This window comes from Lepidothrix coronata, unplaced genomic scaffold, assembly GCF_001604755.1.
Source record: "Lepidothrix coronata isolate B3197 unplaced genomic scaffold, Lepidothrix_coronata-1.0 Scaffold9, whole genome shotgun sequence".
In the NCBI taxonomy this organism is placed as follows: domain Eukaryota; kingdom Metazoa; phylum Chordata; class Aves; order Passeriformes; family Pipridae; genus Lepidothrix; species Lepidothrix coronata.
The window spans coordinates 9568592-9590912 of record NW_016690189.1 but is presented as its reverse complement, the minus strand read 5'-3'; the positions used below and the strand labels follow the sequence as shown (position 1 = coordinate 9590912).

Genomic DNA, 22321 nt, shown 5'->3' with positions numbered 1-22321 from the left:
AGCAATCAGCAACCAGTATCAAATGCTATTCAATGCATTTGAGACTCAAATTCAAGTGAGACTACTGAATTTTTAATACTTCTGCATGATTCGCATCTTATTCTAGCTGAATATCTACAGTACAGTAGGTAGCAAAATGACAAAATTTTTTAAAGGTGCCAAGGCAATCCTGGGAACAAGAGATTTGCCCATCTACCTCTTGATGCATTTTTTTTTGGCTATTGAAATCAGATAATGAATTTTTACATGCAAATCCGTATGACGTAAGAGGAAAAAAACTAACAAGACTTCCGAAGAAAAAGGTAACTAATTGATAAAATTCTCTGACTGAATCAATTTACTTATATTGTCATACAATAAAGCGAGCTTAGGTTTTCAAAAAGGTTTAGAGAAGATCTCTTATCAAAGCTTCTTAAAATAGGAAAAAGAAAATACAAGCTATTAATATATAAAATAAGAAATCTTCTCAAACGAAAAGACAAGATACAAAGGGTAGAAATAAAACAGGTTTTGTAATGGACAGTGATTACCAGTAGGTCTCCTAAAGACTCTATGCTGAGTGTTCACCTAGATGCACAAAGGCCTAAGGGAAGAGAGGCTGAACTGGGAAAAGGCCTAGAGGGAAAAGCAGAGGTAAGAGTGGGTTAAAAAGGGAAACAGAGGACACTTAACAGAACCCACCTGCTGCATGTTGGCACCAGCCATGTGATATGCTAGGAAGTTATACCAGTACATGCAGTCCTCTTGGGATGGAACAGGCATCTTCAGTTTGTAATATTTCTTGTACTGATTTACTATGTTTCTATGTAGCTCCTGTAATGTGAAGAAAAACATAGTTTCAGTTAAATATATACAAACGTATGGGTTAGTTTCAGTATTGAGGAATTATAAGTATTATTAAGATTTTATTTTAAATAGTATTAAGGAATAATAATATCATTTCTCAATCACAATATGTCAAGAAATGAAATAAAAAAAGCTTACCTTTCCAAATTGTAGACCCTACCTAATTTACTCCTTAAGACTTCTCCAGAAACATTCTCTGGATATTAAAAGGCAGAAAAGAAAGCTGTTAACCTTCCTTCTCAGATTGATAATAGCTATCAAATCTCTCTTCACATTAAATGTGGGTAGCCAACAAAAAAGGACCCTTATAAATGTTGCTCTGAAGCAAGGCTAAAAACTTGCTTTTTCTTCATATCTACTCTTTCTGCCTTGTCCTTCAGAACCGAAATTTTCTGGTCCCAATTTATATGTCCTCTCCCTGCAGGTATTGCCCTAAATTGAAAAAAGGAAGTAAAAAAGCACTTTTCTGCATTAAAGAAAGAACCTCCTATTCTGGTAGGGTCTTTATGCCTTTGGAATCAGCAGTGGCACATTACATCTCCTGCTGGAATCATCTGATAAAGAAATAATGGATATAGTCTCTCAGTTTAGTCTCCTAGGTATAAATGGAACCATCATGAAATCATTCCATATTTTCAAGCTGAAAATAAGTATTTGTAATTAATCGGCATTAAGCTAAACTGCATCACGGACTATTCTATGAAACTACTCGGGATATCATTTAACAACATAACATTTTCTGAAGAATACCCAGCTTTGAAGAGTAAAGTTAGAAGTAAGCAGATTCATCAATATGCTACCTGAAGTTGGTTGCGATTCTTCTCTGTGAGAAAGTCAAGTTGAAGATCATGTAAATAATAATGGAATGACTTCCCATTACGATCACAGAACAAGAGTGATTTGTTAACAAATTCCTGCAGTATATCTTCAACTTCTTCAGTTTCCATATCCCAAAGAATACAGAGAACCTAAAAGATATTAACACAGTAACAGAGAAAAGAATGAGAACTAAGTCATAATATGACTTATGAATATCATAAAAGGCTACCAATTAACTGACAAAAAAAAGTGTACACTAACAAATATAGACATATTACAAATAGTAATCAATTCAATAAATCACCAATTCTTTCATATCAAACCACAGACACTACAAGTTATCCTGTCTTTTGTCTATTTGCGCTGATTTATGGTGATCATATCTTTTTCTTAAAGGAGACAAATTTCACTTAACAGTTTGTAAACCTTCCATTTTAAACCTACTTAAAGAGCCATATGCAGAATGCACATTAAACTTAAACATCATGAATACATTTATTCAGTTATGATTTTTTTAGTTTCACTACTAACAACACAAGTCATGATACAGTAATGACCAAATCTACCTAATCTAGCAATTACTATTAAGTTACACACAGCACAAGTTACACATGACAATTGTAAATTTTATGAATTCTTTAAAGTTGTTGCTTGTATCTCACTAAAACTGACAAGATTTCTGCTATTATTACCTTAGTAGGTACTTTAACATCTTTCGGGAGAATAGAGAGGTCTCTATAGTAGTCTTTGTAATTGTCATTTAGTTGCTCAACACTTATGGACATTGCTTCATCAAGGGCTTCGTAATCATAAGAAGAAGATTTTCTTATTCTTTTAAACTGTTTATTCTGCAGCTGTCTGAGATAGTATTCCCAACGACTAGGGAAGTCTCGTAATAATGCACCTATCAAGGATATCACAAGAGGAGAACCTGAAGGAAAAGATTAAATCAATTTTAGAGCTTTTCAAGGAACACAAGCCAACAGTTGATAGTCAAGTCACTGAGTAAATCAGGTAATTTTCCCAACACATTGATTAAATTCTCGAGTTGTGGAGGACAAACAAAACGTGTAATCCATGTAGACATCTGCAAACTCACGAAAGTTAAGTGCAATTGTAGCACATGAGGAAAATACGCTGAAGAAAAATACTTGAAAATCAACATGGGACAATCCTATTTTGCTTAAAAAAAAACCAAAAAACATTTGACAAGCACTTGTGTTTTACTTAAGGTATACAATATTAAGGGATGTTCCCTCCTCTATTTGTAAGTCTAAACCTAGAAGAAAAAAATACATTCAGTGCTAAATGATATGTTGAAGAGCAACCAGTATACCTTTGCATTCTCTTACAAGGGAGTTAGCTTGTTCTGGCAGTTCTGATATTTTCATATTCACAAATAGGGATAAAATCTCCAGTCCTTTCTCATGTGCTAGTCCACTCTCCACATGAACCTCAAATTTATTGCCTAGACACAGAAACATGGAAAAAAGTTAAAAGAATGTAAAAAAAAATGGAAATTGAAGGAATTTTTCAAGTAAAATTGGGAGTAAAGGACCTGGTTCATGATTTTTTGCATAGTATTTTATAGGCTTAACACTAAGAAGAGTATAAATTCTACTTATCAGAATCAGTTTGTATCAGCAAAACAAAAAAAAAGACTATAATAATTACAAATGCCTTATGGGCAGTGACTACTCAACAGTGTAGAGACAATCAGGTTAACAGTGTCATTGTCACAGAGGTTAATTTATCCTGTTGAGAATCACTGCACTCTTCAACACAAACATTTAACTTTCAGGATAACATATAAGTCTTACTTCACAAACAGCATAAAGTCTTACAGAGCAGAATTCTAAAACTTCGCCACAAATTGACTAACAGAGATTCTACTAGATTCTTTTAAAAGTTCACAAGAACAAATTGTATACACACACATACACAAAATCTGTGGTGCAGAAGAGGAAACTGTTCCTTACCAGCCACAGCATCTGTTACGCTCCTGTCCCTGCTGGTGATAAGAACCTGACATTGATTATCGAATGCTTTTAGTACCCAGGAATCCCAAATGTCATCCAGGACCAAAAGAGATCTAGTGCAAGAAGAAATATTGCAGATTTCATATCAACTACTAGTGCTAAAATAAAGTATTGCATTTTAGTAATGAAAGAACATTTTCAGAATTTACAATGTATCACTGCACAATTTTTTTTTACATTAATACATAAAATATCTTCAGAGCATGTCCAGAGGAGGGCAATGAAGCTGGTAAAGGGCCTAAAAAATAGGTCCTATGAGGAGCAGCTGAAGGAACTGGGGTTGTTTAGTTTGGAGAAAAGGAGGCTCAGGGGGAAACCTTATTGCTCTCTATAACCTAAAAGGAGGTTTTTGTGAGGTAGGGGTCAGCCTCTTCTCCTTGCCTCAAGTGGAAAGACAAGAGGAAATGGCCTTCTATTGCACTAGGGGAGGTTCAGATTAGATATTAGAAAAAAAAAAAATTCACTGAAAGGGTGGTTAGGCATTGGAATAAGTTGCCCAAGGAAGTGGTGGAGTTATCGTCTCTGAAAGTGTTCAAGAAGCATCTGAATGTGGCACTTGGGGATAAGGTTTACGGGTCATTACAGTGGTGCTGGGTTGATGGCTGGATTAGATGATCTTGAAGTCTCTCTTAACCTTGATGATTCTGTGATTAAGCACTGTACAAGAAGCTGAATGCAGGTATCTCAAAAAAGTAAGTTTTTACCATTTATTATTTTATAGCTACAACTGAAGTGCAAACAATAACGTTTTGAGAAATATTTCCATTAAGAGATGCCAGGAAAAATAGAAATATTTACTCTGTTTTTCAAGTCATCAGGCAGAAAAGAGTTGTACAGGACTAGATAACAACTCTGCTTAACACAGGCTAGTGATAAGTTTTGTGGGAGAAGGCATTTCAGTTTCCTTTTGACTCAAGAGTTTTCAGTTTTATTCTTGTATCTTTGGAAAGAACCTCTTGTGAAGGAATTGTCTTGGATGATGAGGCTATTTTTACAGAAACAACATTTTATAGTGACTACACATTCAAATCCTCTGGCTAGCCACATTTGCAGGTTAATACATCGAATTTCACCAAAATAATTTATAGTAGATTTCCCTACACCCGCCTATATATGACAAAGAAGTTACTGAAAGTCGATTTTAAAAGGTTTGTTCCAAGAACGCAAAAAGTCAAAAGTAGACGTACGAAAAGAAATGCCAGTTATTTGCATTCAGTGAGGTTAATTATTGAAACCTAATCTTACAAATTGTTTATATTTACTGCCTTTTTTTTTCTGGAATTTTCTGCTACACTAGTTATTGGTTAAGTTGTCCAATTCCCACTGAAGCGTGCCAAGACTTCCGCATTTTTGTTCAGCTAAAAGGTGCTTATGCCATCGAAGCTTATAAGGATCTGATCTTTCTTAGAGAAATGCATACACATCATACCCCATTTTGAAAGTTGCATTTAAGTCTTGGATACCCCATCTCATTTTTATACAACTCCTCTATTAATATCCTTCTGATAAATCAAAGAATACCATCACAGCCATAAATGACTCATTTTGAGGCACTTTCACACTTGAAAATATGCTGGGTGGCATGAATTTCATGCTGGTCTGATTTTATGTTTTTAATTAATCTGAACACTTCAAAGTCCTCCCAATATTTTGGCACCAGTGATTTTCTCCTCCAACCACACCAACAAATCTTAAATCCTAATTAGGATTATTTAAAAAAATAAAATAAGCAAAGAAAAACCAAAGCAAACAAAAAAAAACACCCTAAGCAGACAAACATAAACCCCTGTGGTATTAATGACAGGAGATTAAATTCTGTAATTTCTTACTTTAAAGTATATCATAGTTTCAATTTCTTCATTTTACTAATTCTTTAATCCCAAGAAACATAATGGATTCACAATGTGAATCCTTTGCCTAGTACTTTATTCCCAAGAGATATCCTGGGTTGACTATTTGAATCCAGAAATAGTTAAAGTGACTTTTTGTCACCAAAGAGAATTCCAGTGCAGAGCAAGCTCCTCCACCAGACGCAGAAAGAGTGAAGCTTGGTTTTCGACACACTTGCACCTTATGAACTTCACTTCCCAGTACATTTCCTTCTACTTCCTCCCATGCCCACTGTGATGTTGTGCACAAATTAAACATCCAAATTCTTCTGTATTCAGGAGTTTTGGTTTGTTTGTTAATAACAAGAAATAACAATGGAAATGTGTCAATGAAAACAACCACTTCACACATTTCACCAAAAAGTGTACTTTCAGCTGAAAGTGCAGTTTGAACTTTTCATATAAGATTTCCACAAGGAAAAAAAAAAAAAGAAAGATTTCTTGTGGAAGACCTGGCGATATTTTTCGCACCTTTTCTTCACAAGAAAAAGCTTTTTTTTTCTGTACAGAAATGCCAGTATTCTACTCTATGTCATCTATAAAGATCACAAGATTGGAGTATTATTCCCAAGATATCTCACTGAGGTGCAGGCTTGTTTACTTTAGTACAGATTTTCCCAGAGGCTAATGAAATCCCCAAAAGTAAAAAAAACTATTGCTCAAAGATGAAAAATGACTGAGATGCTGCTTAATTAAATCAGGCCACTTTCCCTGAAGTTTGAAAGAAACTGCTTTCTCAGTGGTAAGTGATCACATCATGAAAACCTGCTCTCACTTTAGTACCTCTAGGCCAAACACTTTTTAGACATCAGTTGTTCTGGAAAGGAAAATATTTCTGCAGTGATACACATCCTTTTTTTCTGCTGTACGATCCTCACACATCAGTAAAGCACTATATGCACACAGTGAGAACAATGAAAGTTAGAGCAATTCTTATTTCCAATGGTTTGTTCCCAACTTTCATTATTCAACAACTAATACTTTTTCAAGCAAATATGACTCCTGCACAGTTGGTTAATGTATTTTGTTAGCAGAAGCCTAATTAGTTTAAGTTAGGAAGTTGGTTAAAAAAAAAAATACACATCACAGAGACACGTAACTACAACACAGACACCTTAGATTATTAGATCGAAGTTACTCTGCAAAGTTTTAAAAGAATAGTGTTTGATTTTACTGACATCACCTGGGATATTTGCGCAACATCAGCAAACGAAGACGATCTTTAGCCTCCTCAATGTTAAGTGGTGACCTCTGTGAAAGCGTCAAGTCATGTTCTAATCTACTACAGAGATTCTGAAGTTTTATTAGGAGCCCTGCTTTGTCTTGTTTTCCAACAGAGATCCAGTGAACTCCTCCTGGAAAGTAATCTAACAAGAAAAGCAATATTAATTGCACTATACATTTAACATCAGAAATATTTAATAGCAGCTTACAATAGCAATCGAGAACTCAACATTAATTAAAATATAAACCTCTAAAGTCTATTGCAAGCCATCCTTGCAACTCTAGTATTAACACCAAAGGATGATTCTACAAGATCACTATTGTTTATTTTTAAAGGAACAGGCTCTGTAGGGCAAATTCACAGAAATTTCACATCACCACTGATACTGCTGTCCCTCCTTTGTACGTCTTCCTGCCTGTCCCTCAACAACCCCTTCTGTAGTCTAACTTAGTATTTATATTTTTAGCCCTGTATTACTGCAGAAGTTCAGAGTTCGGGATGTAAAAATGATCCCAAAACAGTCATCAGAAGACATCTAGAAGAGTCAGCTGTAGCAGCAGATGCTGTGGTATCTATCCCTACATCATGTTTTTTTAATGTCCAAGTCCTACTTTCGCCTCCTAGTGTACTATGCAGGGAAAAATAAATAAAATAAGAAAAAAACCATTAAATAGTTTCATTTATGATCTGCTTTAAGCTAAGGTGATACTACTGTAAGCATTCCACAAATGCCTGCCATTGTTAAAATTTATGCAAAAGTCAGAGCAAGATTTTTTAAAAGAGGAGTCTAAGGACTTTATCAGCAATGCCCAAAAGGAATATAACTACATATATTATTTTTCATTAACAGAAATAACAATTTCAAGTTAATTAAGGATGCATCTACTATCATAAACCAAAGCAGATTCTAAGGTGAAAAGCTATTCAAAACCTTTTTCCATAAACTAGTAAAATACTTAGTGGTCCCAGAGCACTAACCAGTCATGAAACTTGTGTGTTGTAAGCAAATATTCCAGAAGCAACTAAGGAATTTAGAAACCTGAATCATGTTCAAGATGACATACGATATTGCACCATATATGTCCAAAATGTGTATATTTGCAGTAATTTTTATTAAAATATAGATGTTTTTCTAAAAGTACCTTCCAAGAGCTGATGATCCCTTAAAGCTTCTGCTGTTAAAACAGTCTTCCCACAGCCTGCCATTCCATAAACTGTGACCCAGCCTGGATCACTTCCCAAGCAGTACAGCTTCTTTTTAATAGCATCTACCAGTTTCGGCCGAGTGACAAACACAACTGGTCTCTGTGGTACGCCTCCTTCGCAGAGAACTGTCTTCACTAAAGTTAGAAACAAGAAACATGAAAATAAAAAGTGAATTCTAAATGCGATGCCTCTTCAAACCCAACCAAACAACTGCTCGCCCAAAATAACTAGTGGGCTCCCTCCCCACCTCATGTCCCATAAAAATGCTCTAAAAACTGCTGGACTCACAACACGAAAGACTGAAAAAATATTGCTTTTTAGAAATAAATTACTTAACAGGTAACTAGCCCCCCACCTACAACAGTATTCCAATTAACAACCACATGAGGCAAGCTAGTTACATCAATCCCTAGAAGTTAAAAGATAATTAACAGCTCCAGCGGAAACTGTGGCCAACACAGGAGCCCAACATTACTATACCAACAACCAAGTCACTTTCTCAGCAAAAAGTTACCACCCTATGGATGCAGCAGAAAAAAAGGATGCTGTGTAAGGCTTTTACTTGGCACTTAACAGCACAGCACCGTGGTCCAAGCAAGACTTCCACTGATTTAAGCTGAGATAGCATAGCGGGAAAGAAAATGTACACTTTATCTGTCCGCTTTGTGGCCATATGGAGTAGCATATTACACTAGTAAACTTTTATTATCTGAGTAAGACTTCCAAAACTCCACAAGGCAACTTGTCTTTACGTTCAAGCACAGGGATCACTGTAGTTACACTGACCATATGAAGTCATTCCATCCATTGAACTCTTTCTGTTACCAGATGAGACAGCAGGGATGCCATCCTGAAGAAGTGCAGCAAGATCTCTGTACCCTTCATGAAGCAGTGCATTATAAAAGGATCTATATGAATTATTATCTTTTGTAAGAATAATGTTTATTAGCATGGCTGCTCGCTCCTTCTGTGTATTCTAGAAAAAAATCCAAACATTAAGAGATGTATTAAACAAAACTAAGAGACCTTAGAAGTCATTTAATCTATCACTCTGTCAAACTCTGCCAATTATAGATTATTTACAGTTAGAGAAACAGCCTTTAACTTGACCAAGCCCTTAACTTGACCTTATGAAGTGCAATAAAAACTGTGTGCTGGATTCATTTGATGAATCCAGGAATTAGATAAACAGAAATTACTATTTTTAAGAAGGATGGTAAAGCATGTGACTACACTAGGAAGATAAAGAACAGTGAAAGATGACTCTACCTGCTGTTTCACTCTCTCTTCCTCCTGTAATGTTAGCACTTCGTCAGAAATCATACGATCCATAATATAAGAAGTCTTGATGTCTTTTTCCAATGCTTGGCGATTCATAAGCAAATAATTTCTACTCTTGACATCCATGTTCCTTCCGTGTGAAAAAGGAAGAGGGGGGAGAAGTCAAGTAAGAACGGGAACATAATTTACAAGTATAAGGAAAGAAGTTTTAAAATAGCTTAGGAACTTTGGATTTAAAGTCAGAAAGAGTAGTGAAGCAGCTGCATTAGTGGAAAATATGTACAGTACCTGATACGTACTGTTAATTCTGAAAATAAAAAGTCTGAGTCCTTTCCCCCATTTCTATGAATTTATGTTTATGAACACTTGGGAGCTACAAAACCACAGACTTTGCAAGCTTCTCATATACTAGAAACTTGCTAAATGTCTCTATGAAAAGGTTTTCTCAGCACCCACTACATCTCCAAATTTTTTTAAGTCCTTGGATCATGCGACTGGGACAATAGGATGAGAAAGAGGACTGGTCTCATCATACAAGATAAACTAATTGTTGTCTCCAAGTTCAAGACGCCATACAAGCACACAAATAGTGACACATGATGGAAGATGGAGCGCCCAACACTACCAATGACTTCGCTATACTGATATATATACTGATCTGACACGCAACGCTATAAACTTTCATTCTTCCTCTATGTCATAAAAACCCCCACATGTCCGAAGACAACAGAAGGTGAAAACTATTGTCTATAACGTAAAGGTTTTCCATTACCCATCAGCTGCCCCTGAGAGTCCCCAGTGACCAAAATTATCCCTCCGATCACACTCCTGACAGAAAGCTCCGTAAGCAAGTTCAAACTCCTCCATGGAGCAACTACGCAGGTGCCGGCAGAAGCATTCATCTTTTCCGATTGCTCCCGCCTTCAGGAGCTGGGTAGAACATCTGCCTTTGGATAAGCCCGTGCTGGAGCGCCTCTTCCGCCGTACCGACAGAATTTCCTACTTTCACTGAAAATTACGCGATCAGGAAAGCCTTCCCCCCACCTTCATCCCACTGCACCGCTGAGGTAACGGGGACGCGAAAGCTCCCCAGCCGAAAAACGTCCAGGTCAAACAAAAAAACAAACAAACAAAATAATAATAATAATACCACTAACAACAATAATGAAGCCACACGTGAAGCGAATAGAAAAGAAATCGCCGCACAAACACCCAAAACAAAAGCTCACACCCGAGCCGCCGTTATCAGCCGCCCGGACAGGGAAACAGAAAGGGGAGCGCTCAGACCGCCCGCCCGCCGCCGCTGTCCCCCACCCCGCCCAGGCAAACCCCGGTCTAGCCTGGCCCGGCCCGGTCCGTCCCTCCCACCCTCCCCGCTACGCCGCTCACCTGGCGGGCAGCGCGGACCCCGGCAGCGAGTCCCCGCCTGGCCCCGCGGAGACGCCACTGCCCCGCGACCACTGCGGAGGCAGCGCCGCGACGCTTCCTCCTTCCGGGACCGGGGGCGGGGAAGGGCCGGGCCGGGCCGCTGCTGCCCAGCCCCGCGTCCAGCAAAGCCTGGCGCTGCGCGGAGCCCAGCTGTGTGTGCCCAGCTGTGTGTGCCCAGATCGCTCCCGCGGCGGCGGCCGGCGGGCGCCGGACGTGGCGTACCTGGAGGCGATGCGCCGGCCCCGGCCAGGGGAGGGGCTCCGCGGCCTGTAAACGTGGTGCCTGCGGGGCAGCGCGGCCGTCCCCGCCCCTCCGCCCTGCAGCTGAGGCCGGAGGAGCGCTGGGGTAACGGAGGAGCGCGGCGGCGGCCGGAGGGAGCGGGGAAGGTGGCGCGGGGTGCTGGGGGTCGCCAGGGCGGGGTGGTGTCCGGCAGGGCTGCCCCGAGGGCGGCCGGGTGCTCGGGTTTGCGGGGAGGGACGTGGGGGCTCTGGAGGGGAGGGGGCGGGCGGTCGCGCTCAGTGTCCTGACCCAGCGCGGGCAGGGCTGGGGCGGCCGGAGCAGAGGAGGGAGGCGCGGGAGGGTGTCTGGGAAGCTGCGGTTCATCCCTCTGTACCGCACCGCTCTGCGATCTGAAGCCGTCCTTTTAAAGCAGGGCTTTTTGGTTTTTTTTTTCTGTATTAAACTATTTCCCTAACTACCATTCAGATCTCTTTTTTTTTTTTTTACTTTAACTTCGTAATGCTCTCAATCTCAAGGTGTCTTAAAAGTTACAAAATAGCGTTTTTCTGGTTTTGGGGGTTTTTTTGAGATTAAGAGGTGTTTTTTCCTACGTACTTCAAACTCAGAGCATGCTGCCTTGTGTTTGTGATTCAAAGCCTAAGCTTAGGGCAGGTAGCCCTAAGATACCTGCTCTTATGACAGATTAGATTTTAAACAATATTTTTTACGCTTGTATGTGACTATGCAAGTGTCTGTAAATATTTATATTTTGATATGTGACTAAACAGCAATACTGCAAAGTGATCCACAAAGCAGCACAACAGTTTTGTCTCAAAATGTGCTAAACCGAATCCACCAAGGATCAAGTCTGTTTTGAGCAGTACTGTGGAAGATTTTAGGCTTAAAAATTCCACTCTGTACTTCCACTTGGTTGGTAAAATATGAGGCTGAAGATTACTTGTTTCTATTCAGACCTTAATTTTATTTAGAACAAGTTGTAGCTTTTCTTTGATCTAGATGCATAATTTAATTAATCTTCTGAATTTTTCTGTTATTGACCTTTTATTAACTGATGTTTATGATTTTACGGATGATATGAAATCATTACAATAGAACTATTTCTAAATTAAAGCTTGACTTGCAATTTCATTTTTTAAAATAAAAAGATAACTTTCCCCTTTTAATGTGGTATAGGTAATAATTATTTTAAAAAAAAATCTACAAGTAAAACACAAGTCCATTAGTGAAATTGCTGATGATCTTGTGACAGTCATCAACTACAAAAAGAAATGTGCTTTTAGTCTTTGTGATTTTCAGTATATCTTTAAAATTTCTTATTCTACTCCAGATGAAATATTTCTGGAAAGGTGAAATTAGCTAAAGCTTGAAGAGTTTGGTTTTAGAAAATATGAAAGGTGGGCTCTATGCTATAGAAGGCAAAATGAAAGTCTTGTGACATTTTACAAAAGTGCGCATAACTAAGAAACATAGTAAACACTGAAGGAAACGTTTTTAGGGATGTATTTGTGTACTTTAAGGGTGAAAGTTTATGTTTGAGAATAATTAGAAGTTAAGTAGTCCTTTTTGGGTTTGTTTTTTATCCTAGCTTTCTCTTTTGCTTCTGCTTTTTAAAACCACAAAATGTCTGAAGTTAAGCAAAGGAAAAAAGGTATTTCTTCATCTAAGACCAATGAAGGTTCACAAACCATTGAGAAGCAAAGTAGTTATGGGAAGCTGACAAATCCCAGGACGAGCTATAATCAGAGTTCCTTTTGGATGGACTCACGGACAAGCTTGACCATAATTTCCCTTGCTGTTTGCCTGGTGGTGACCTGGTAGGTAACCCTCTAAAGTGGGGTTTAATATTTTCTTTTGTATTCTGTATGGTATTCAGTCACAGATTGTATGATTTATATTTGAATGCCATGCTTGAGTTAAGTGACTACATAAACTTGTTAAAGCCAGAAAGATCAAGAAAAGAATAGCAGTATTCACAAGCATGGAAATATGGATGTACAGTAAGTTATAATAGAAGCTCAATTTATTATATCATGTTGAAAGTTTAAAAGGTGCCTTCATGAATTTTTAAGTACCTGCTTTGGAGACTACATCTAACTGAAGAGCAGCTTAATCTGCCAATAAGTACAATAAGGCTCATTTGGCAGGTCATAAACAGACAGTAGAAATGAAACAGTTTTCTGTAAATAAATTGCTCAGCAGTGTGGTAATTGTTCCTCAGATGGAGTCTTCAAGTAAAGGTTAAATACCTTCGTTAAAGATGTTTTAGAATATCTTATCAGCATCAGTACCTTAGTTCCATCAGAAACTGAGCTTCATGCAAAAATGATATGATGAAATTCTTAGAAATCTAGTGCCAGAAATTAGTTTAGGTTATTCACTCTAGACATCAATCCGAAAATTAAGATAAATTTTTTATGTTGATGTCACCTAGATTTCATTATCTAAATTTCTGTGAAACAGAACAACGTAGAATAAAATTATTACTTATGCTTCTGCTTACTGTTTTATGTATGTCTGTTTATGTCTCTTTTGCATATATCTGTCTATAGCTTTTATTGCCTAACTTAATCTTACAGAACATTTTATGTATTTTGAAACTTCTAATTATAAATAATAATTAATTTACCATAAATTATAAATATAAATTTATGAAAGCACAAGCATTTGAAGTAAGCTCTGTTGTTCTAGATAAAATTGTTCTAATACAGAGAGGACCCTTGCATAGTCTTCAGAAGACCTTGTTTGGGGATTAATAAGCATCCAGCAAAATTCAGGGGTTTTTGCTTGGTTGTCTCATTGCCTTTTTAATTAGACAAAGTTCAGAAAGCATCCAAGTTCACAGTAAATGAATCTAGATTATGTATAAAGTACAGGATTGAGATCTTCACTGCCTGTTCAAAGCTGGCATCGTCATTACAGTAGCTGTACAAGCTTTGCCGCCATGTGTTCTTGGGTGGTTACAATTAAACGTAAACTAGCCTTTCTAAATTCAAAGACTTCTATCCATGCTTTTGTGATGCTTTGTAAGAAAGTCCAAATTTCTGTGCGTGTGGTTTATTTGCACCAGTTAAATAATACTTCATCAATAAAATATATTGCGAGGCAGTGCATCATGAGTGTGTGACAGTCTTCTTGGGCCAGTACTCTGGACATTTTTTCTGTTTGAATGGCAGTACAGTGTAAAAAATGAAGTAAAAATGAAGACATCTATGGATGTTTCCTTCTTTTCCTGCCTCTTTTGGAAGATAACTCCAGTATGTAGACAGATCAACTTCGTTAAATCCTGATTTTTTTTTTTCCTCTTACGTATTGATCTAGCAGATTCTGTGAATAGAAATCCCTCCAGTAACAAATTGCTGTGAATCAGGTCCTGGAACATTTAATATCTGCTAATTATGTAGTTACGTTTTCTGTTTATTTACTTGCAATTTGCAGGTTTCTGTTTCAGCAGTCAGTTCAATTTACTGATATGGAAAGAAAGTACAATTTCTTACAGCAAGAAGCTGAAAAAATCCTGGATGTGGAAAATAAAGTAAATTTAATTTCTGAAAAGGTAATAGTCATTAACATCTTAATTGGAAAATCTCTCATGAACATTTACCATCATTTTACATTGTTGTTGTTAATTTTTCTGTTTTAAAATAAATTTTCATAATGTGTTCTACTTGCCTGTGAATAGGCCTTTAGAGATATTTCATGTGACAAAACAAGTCTATCCATGCCATTGTTCAAGTATGTAGATGTAGTGGTTTTATCTCAGTATTATTTTTTAAACTATTTTTAAAAACTTACATTGATGCACGTACTTCAGTCTACCAGTACTTTTTTGTGTACGATTTCAACATGTGTTGATTTGAAGAAAATTTACAGGCATTTTTATGCAGTAGACCTGTTCTAATAACATGAAAACATAAAACAATGAAGAAATATTATGATGTGTGACATTATCAAGTAGAAAACTTGTGCTGACTGCCAAATTATCCCCAGTACCTTACAGATAATGATGGGATCACAGCATGGCTTATGCCAGTTATTTTGTTTTAGCACGGATCTCAGAATGATGTCACTTATACATGATGTAATTTGGATATTTATATGCTACACCTAAGATTGCAAAATGTTGTATGGCATTTACTGTATTCTACACGCAAAAAACAAACATGGAGACAAGGGATTGACAACAAAGAAAATGGCATATATTCTATAGAAATGCAACAATAGACATACCTTTTTACTTGAGCTTTTTGTGATAGGTTAATCAACAATATTTTAAAGATGAAATATGAAAAAAATCATATAGGTCCTTTGTAACAAGTACAGTGGCTTTTAAGGGACTTTATTAAACTCTCTTAAATAAATGGAAATTGTTTTCTATTCTTACTTTTGTTAAGTAGACACGGACATTGTTTTGTGTTATAAATGCAGCTTGCGTCTTCTGAAAGTGTCCTGCAAGAAGCTGCTTCATCCATCTCTGTGATGACTGATTTTGAGCAGGAAATATCTTCTCTTCATAACATCATAAATGATATTCAGAACAATGAACAGACTCTTTCTCTAAAGATGCAGAGCATTAATAAGAAGTTCCAAAATGTTACAAATTCCTGGAGAAGAAGCTTGGATGAAATGAATACAAACACTAGTGGTTTAAAATCTGAAGCAAAGTTCATACATACAGAAGTTACTTCCCAAATTAATGAAGTCGACCAAAGAATTAAATCCCTTTCAGAAAGAGTAAAAGATTTGGAAGACAGTACAGCCAGAAATATTAGAACAGTAAAAACACAAGAAGATGATGAATTCTCTAGAGTTGAACACAAGTTGGACTTGCATGCAAAGGCAGTTGAAAAGCTAGAAGAAGAACAGAATAGTCTGGTAGCCAAGGACACGGACCTGAATCAGAAACTTGCAAACTATGAACCTAAAATTGAGGAGTGCAAGACTCATTTGCCAACAATTGAAAATGCTATTCATTCTATTCTTAGATTGTCAAGTGAATTGCTAGGTATGGAGAAAAAGATACAGGACTTGACAACACAGCTGTTCACTGTGGAAAATAATATGTTGAAAACGGTTTCTGATACAATGGCCATGCAAAAGGTTCTCGAGGGCATACAGTACAATGGCAGCTTGTTGAAAGTGCAACATGAAATAGCAGCTTTAGAAACAGTAGTGCCTGACATAACAGTATCTTCAAAAGCAAAAGGAGTAACTTTAGAAAGCTATAACTTAGGAGATGACCAGAAGGGGGATAAGTAAATTTGGACTTAGGTTTTTCATTGATGAAAAAGCACTTTATTTTAAATAATGTGATTGCAGTGTATGTTAAGGATATGTCATTAATTTAAACAGACATTGGATTAGCCTGAAAGGCAAACTTATAATAGAGGCTAGAGAGCAAGCCATACTGTGTTGAAAAAGGAAAGAAATATTTTCTTAACTTAAAGATTATATTCAGCTTATTTATTAAAAGATCCTTTTCATTTAAGGAATTTGAAGCAAAGTGTTTAGATTTAAGGAAAAAAAACCTAATATTTTTAGTTTTCAGTACTTAAGTTTCTTTTGTTATTACTTTTTGTATTATTTTCCATGGACTTGTAACACAATGAACAATCACGCATTTCTCAGTAGAGAAACATGTACCTTCCTGTAATGTATTGTATACCATAACGGTTTTGGGCTTATGGTGCAGGCTTCTCAATGTGAGAATTGCTGTTGGGATCTACGTATTTTATTATGTGCAGGAAAGCACTGAGTACATTTTTAACAGCTGAAGCTTAGCTACTACAGCATTATAGAAAACACTAGTGAAGAATCCCCTACTGAGAACGTTGTCTTGTATTTATAGGCAGCTGGTATTTACATGGCAGCTGGTGCTATCATTTATTTCTTTGACCCCATGAAAATATTCTCCTTAGACCTCATTTCCAGCCTTTTCAAATGTCCTAAAATCACTGGCATCGCTTTGTTCTGCCATTGAAGTCACTGAACTACATATAGACTAAAGTTCTTATTAACAGATATTCCTGTTAGATTCTTCTTCCATCATTTAATTTACAAGTTTGGTGTGATCAGTCACTGGATTATTTTGGGGGTTGTTTGTTTGTTTTGGTGCTGTTAGAAACAAATTTTAACCTTTTATTCTGTAGAATGTTCTCTATTAGGCATTACATTCTATGTCTGGTATTGCTTTGCATTTCAAAGGGAAAAAAATTAACAATGCCACTGACATTGTTTCCCAAAGTTTGCTGAACCAAGAGCTGCAAAAGTAATTAATGAAATCCACGGAGTTAAGTACTTGGGATCAGGGAATATCCAGTTTATCCATAGATCTACTTACACATATTATCTAATAGGCCTGATAGCCATTCATTGAAATGTGGATCTCAGGGATAATATCATTTTTTTGTCTACAGATTTTTATCTTGCTAATTTTGTATTTCAGAACTCAGGAAAGTAGTTTGCTTAGCTGAAACAGTGTGAACCCACAATATTTATGACTTAATCAGACTTAAGTTAAATTATTCTGGTTTTGTACATTTGTTTCTCTAGAACTCCACTGAAATCTTCACTAAAGAGGTAAAAGTGCCCATTCAAGAGACTATGAAACCAGCATTTCTCAATGTTATAAAGCTGTATCAGTTTCATATATTTATTGGTTATGTATAAATTTGTGTCTGTTTACAGTCATATTCAAAATAAAAATACATTGTAGTGAATTGTCCTGTCCTGGTACATAATCTAATTCAAAATAAACTGCTCCTTTGGAAAAGGTACAGAGTAAATACTTTAGTGTTCCATGTGCCATTAAGAAAAACTATTCTGTAAAGAAATGTTTTTTAAATAAGTTTCTGAAGTGTGTTCTAGTTAGAGTGTTTCTACTTCATATCTTTTTGGGGAAGGGTGGCTAGATTATCAACCTTAACATTATTGAAACCTGAATGTACAGGAATTTGAACAGGAAATCTTCATCCTTAGAGGGCATTAGCTAGGAAACAAGGACAACTTTCCACAATTTTGGTCTTTTGCTTTTGAGCAGACAGTTCTGAGCTAGTGAGGAATGACCAACACTATTGAAGAGCTAAAAGTATTTGTTTCTTTGGTGGTATTTTTACTGCTAGCTTCCAGAAAAGGATTAATATGAAACTAATGATAGCCTCTTAGAATGTGTTTAAACTTGCCCATTTGGTGTTTTTTTTCTCTCCAAGTTCTACCCTGACTTTTTGGGATTGAACAGGATAGTATCACTCACATATTTTCCTTTCTTCCTCTCAAATTTGAAAACCAAGAACCAGTCATTTAAAAAAAAAAAGTGAACTAGGAAATCCAGGCAAAAATCCAACAATAGCATGAGTGTTCTCTCGTTAAAGTAGCTTTTAGGGAGACTTACTACAAAAATTCCTATAAATGGAAAAAGATTGCATTTGATGACTTGTGTTTTCAGAGGTCATGTGGGAAAGTCATATAGCACCTTTCTGTAATTTTTTGTTGTAATAGAAAAAGTAGTAACATTTTTTATGTATACTGTCAGGAAAAAAAAATTTTGGTTGTGTTGCAACAGAAGCTGATTTCCTAGAGACAGGATTTTCACTCAATTTGAATATCAGAATAGTAAGATATTTCATTTGAGTATAGCTTGAATTATGATGTGAGTTGTTAAGCTAGATATATTTTTGTATCCCTCTAGTGTGAAAAGACTTGGAACTTAATGGAACAGCTGGAAGATCTTGAAATAATTTCTCACATAAAGCATCTGCAGGAAGATATTTATACAATGAAAACATGGTCTAGCAGCATAATTAGAAAACAAGAAGAACTGCAGAAGAATTTAACAAGCCTGTATCATGCAGTTTCAAGCATTGAACAGAATGCAGCTTCTGTAGCAAAAAACATAACGTTGACAATTGTGACAGTAAAAACTGACATAAGGCGCATTTCAGGCCTAGTCTCAGAAATTACTGCACTGACAGATTCTTTGCAAGCACTAGAAGACAAAGTAGAAAAAGGTGAAAAGACGACAGTAAAAAATATAGGTGACCTCCTTACCAGTAGCATTGACCGAAGTACAAAAATACAAAGCTTGGCATCCAGTAATGCAAGAAAAATCGAGCAAATGAAGATGGCATTGTCTGAGTTAAGGAGTGATTTTAACAAGCACTCAGATAGACTTTTGAATCTTGAAGGTGACAGAGCAAAAGTTCTGAAGACGGTTACATTTGCAAATGATTTAAAACCCAAGATGTACAAAGTTAAAAAGGAGTTTGCTGTCTTGGAGCCATTAATAAATGACCTAACGCTGAGAATAGGAAGATTAGTGGAGGAGGTACTACGACGGGAGAAGGAAATTGCTTTACTGAACGAGAAACTGGCCAATCTAACAAGAGTTCAAACTGAGATCAAGGATGTGAAAGATGAAATAACCAAGATCTCAGACTTGAACTGATCACTGAAAGGCCACTGCCTAAAGAATAGTGTTTGAGGAGTTGTTAACTTCATCACATGCAGTACTAAGAAGACAGACAATATTTAAAGACTTCATTTAGAAGCACACTCAAACTTGAGGTTTGTCCTATTCCTTTGAAAAGGACAGGAAAAAGTCATACTGATTTCAAGGGAGAAGTTATAAAGTGAGCAAAAACCATGTCTCTCTGCATGTATTTGTCTTTCTGAAGAATGACAAATGCTACATTTAATAAATTGCTTGTTTTGTACAATAAAGCAGTGTTAAAACACAAAATTATGTTCTTAGCTTTGGAGTTTGCTTTCATGAAGAAAGCGGGACACAAGACTGACAGATCTTCAGTTTTCCTTTCCTGCTCCAAAGGAGGAAATAAAATTGTGGCTTCCAGCAAAACAAGAGTTAGTCAAACAGCAATAGCAATTTGTCTCAATATATTCAGTCTATGATTTTTGGAAACTAAAATGGTTTCTTTTTTAATAATATTTAATGAGGTAAATGCAGTGAAGCAAGCAATGCCCAGAAATATTGCTGATGCCTTGCAACGAGTTTGTCACGCAATTAGATAGAGTAAATTGTATAAGGTTTCTTGTGAGGCTTTATAGTTGTAACTCGTAATTACTGTGCAGCACAATTCATCTTTAAAACACAGAATCTCTATAGGGACAATGCTCTGAAAGACCTACTAACCCTGCTGATGGCTTTATCACCAGTGTCACGGTGTCTGTTCAGGAATCCTAACAGTTATTCATTCATTATTTCTTAGTCTGCAAAATACTATAGTGAGTAGCAGAATTGCAAAGAGAAGCTACTTACATCCCCCAAAAGGCTACACTGGTATGAGCCACTGGCAGCATTTCTGTGCTGAAGAACAGGAGATCTGGGACGTTTGAAAATGCAGTAGGTAGTAGACTGAAGTAACAACATAGTGAGAATGGGTTTAGCAGACAAAGGGCAGGGGGGAAAGTACGTTAAATAGGAATAAAAATTACTATAAAAACCTATTAGGAGCAATACAGCAAAAAATCCCTGTAAATGGAATTATATCAAGAAGTGTCAGTATATGGTAAGGCCTTTATAACTTCTCAATTGTTTAGTTGGTCATACCTGAACATCTTGCAGCTACTAGACTCTTGATTGAATGGAAAATATAACCATTCCTCTCCCTCACCATTCTCATCCTCATTCAGCATTCCATATCTTTTGGTCAGCTTCATGTTGCTGGTCTTCCATACCCCTTCATTGCCCTCAGTCAACCTCAAATACACTTCGTTTAAAATCTTCCTCTTTTTGGTAAATGTCTATTGCTACCTCCCAATTTTTTTTACCCCTTTCCAGTCCACCTGACAGACCACAAAAATAAACCTGTCAAAAGACAAATGTTTCTAGAAAGCATCCACAGACACCCTTTACCAACTCCTGACCCTTTGCTCTTTCACAAAATTCTTAAGTGAGCCCCTAAAAATAACCAAATGGCATTTAAAGGAGACAGAAAAATCAACAGCCAGAACGGTCAGCCATGCTAAAGCATGTGGTGTATATACCTCAAAAAATATATATGCACATACACCATGAGAGTTTGAGGATTACATAATAAATATATCTCATCTGTATATTAAAGCCTGCTCTTCAGTGAATCCACCAACTCCATTTTGGTTATTTTAGTGTGCAAGCTCATGTTGCATCAAGGAGAGCACTTGGCACAACAGACATGGTTACAAAAGGAACACAGATACAGCGGAGTGAGAAATGCACTCTGCACGTCTTTCACTGTGACCCATACGATGCAGTTCACAGTTACCAGTGGATTAACAGCATCATGGGCTACAGTAATTTAATTTATTTTGTTTTCAATGTTATGAATGCACCATTTGTCGTCAGTAGCCAGCAAAAACCTGGAGAGGCAGAACTGGACAACCAGCAGAGTGCTATCTACACAAGTGATGTGGAAAATACGCTCCAGCCGCACAGTTAATCAGAGCACTCTTGACACAACAGAGGTCTGTCTGCATGAAAAGAGCACTCTCTCCTTGGAACATTAACCAGAAAATAAGCCAGGATAAACAACCGTGGATTTCAACCCCCAGATGAATAACCTCTAAATTCTAGAACACATCTACCAGGAAAAAGCAGAGTAGACGGCCCTGTGCATGGTCTCTACGGCAAGTTTAGGACCATTAATTTCCCTTTCCCTTCAGATGTATGCAGACCACCCACCCTTCCTTCCCAGGAAGTGCAGGTCTAAAGCATTATGATCCTTTCAGAAACCTTTCCTGCTGCAAGCAAGAGAAAAAATTTGTCATAAAGATTACTTGGAAAAAATATTTTAAAAAAATCTCAATCTAACGTTGGCACATCCACATGTTGTCCTCATACATAAGGAGAGCAATCAGTAATTCTGCCATAATCTGCACAAGTATTACAAATCTCCATTTGCCCTTCAAGCACACACCTCCACTGTACCAAAAAAACTGAAGAGTAGTTTTGCAATTACACTGCCCTAAGGACAAAGGCAAAGCTCTTTCTACAGCAGAAAAGGTGAGGCAGAGAGTGAAGTATTTTTCAAAAATTTAAAGCAGTCTGCTAATCACCTTATTTTAGTACTGTCAGTGATGGGGAGAGTTATCAGCTCAGGAAAACTACAACCCCTTACTAAGTTCGTTTCTAGGGTCACTCAAAGATACTCTCTCCAATTTTACCAAGTGATTGAGAGATTCAGATAATAATGAAAATTACAGCTATGGTACTTAAAACAGATCATCCCATGGAGCCCAACCTGTGGTGACACTCAGGAGATCTTTGCTTTTAATTTAGTTTGTAGGCACAAAACTGGTCAATTAATATTCTTGTCAGCAACTTGCAAGGAAAAAACCAACTCAAAAGCCAGCAACAG

At 37.0% G+C, this 22321-nt stretch overlaps 2 protein-coding genes across 15 annotated transcripts in view; one reads left to right on the top strand and one right to left on the bottom strand.

The window, feature by feature from the left end:
• APAF1 (apoptotic peptidase activating factor 1) overlaps positions 1–10769 on the bottom strand; it is an 81053-nt gene extending 70284 nt beyond the window's left edge. For 9 of the 11 annotated variants that reach the window (XR_001873051.1, XR_001873053.1, XR_001873052.1 and 6 more), the window contains exons 1-10: positions 10208–10587; positions 9294–9435; positions 8811–9000; positions 7961–8158; positions 6777–6960; positions 3645–3757; positions 3002–3133; positions 2358–2596; positions 1647–1814; positions 682–813 (exon numbers count right to left, since the gene is read on the bottom strand). Coding sequence is in view for 7 of the 11 variants with exons in the window: in XM_017804308.1 (XP_017659797.1) it covers positions 682–813; positions 1647–1814; positions 2358–2596; positions 3002–3133; positions 3645–3757; positions 6777–6960; positions 7961–8158; positions 8811–9000; positions 9294–9435; positions 10208–10248 (1539 nt within the window). In the remaining 4 variants the exon portion in view is untranslated. Of the gene's footprint in view, positions 1–681; positions 814–1646; positions 1815–2357; positions 2597–3001; positions 3134–3644; positions 3758–6776; positions 6961–7960; positions 8159–8810; positions 9001–9293; positions 9436–9593; positions 9611–10207; positions 10588–10694 lie in introns of those variants that run through there. The other 2 variants (XM_017804309.1, XM_017804310.1) reach the window with 2 other exon arrangements.
• A 208-nt stretch (positions 10770–10977) lies between these two features.
• On the top strand, positions 10978–19702 carry IKBIP (IKBKB interacting protein). 4 transcript variants are annotated; one of them, XM_017804337.1, is made up of 5 exons: positions 10979–11078; positions 12559–12787; positions 14409–14526; positions 15399–15975; positions 18658–18766. In XM_017804337.1, the coding sequence occupies exons 2-5, from the start codon at positions 12594–12596 to the stop codon at positions 18660–18662; spliced, it is 894 nt and encodes a 297-aa protein (XP_017659826.1). In that variant the 5' UTR covers positions 10979–11078; positions 12559–12593; the 3' UTR covers positions 18663–18766. The 4 variants fall into 4 exon arrangements, with proteins under 4 accessions (XP_017659822.1, XP_017659826.1, XP_017659824.1 ...); XM_017804333.1 differs by lacking the exon at positions 18658–18766 and having other exon boundaries at positions 10978–11078; positions 15399–17685; XM_017804335.1 differs by lacking the exon at positions 15399–15975 and having other exon boundaries at positions 10981–11078; positions 18658–19702.
• The last annotated feature ends 2619 nt before the right edge of the window (positions 19703–22321 follow it).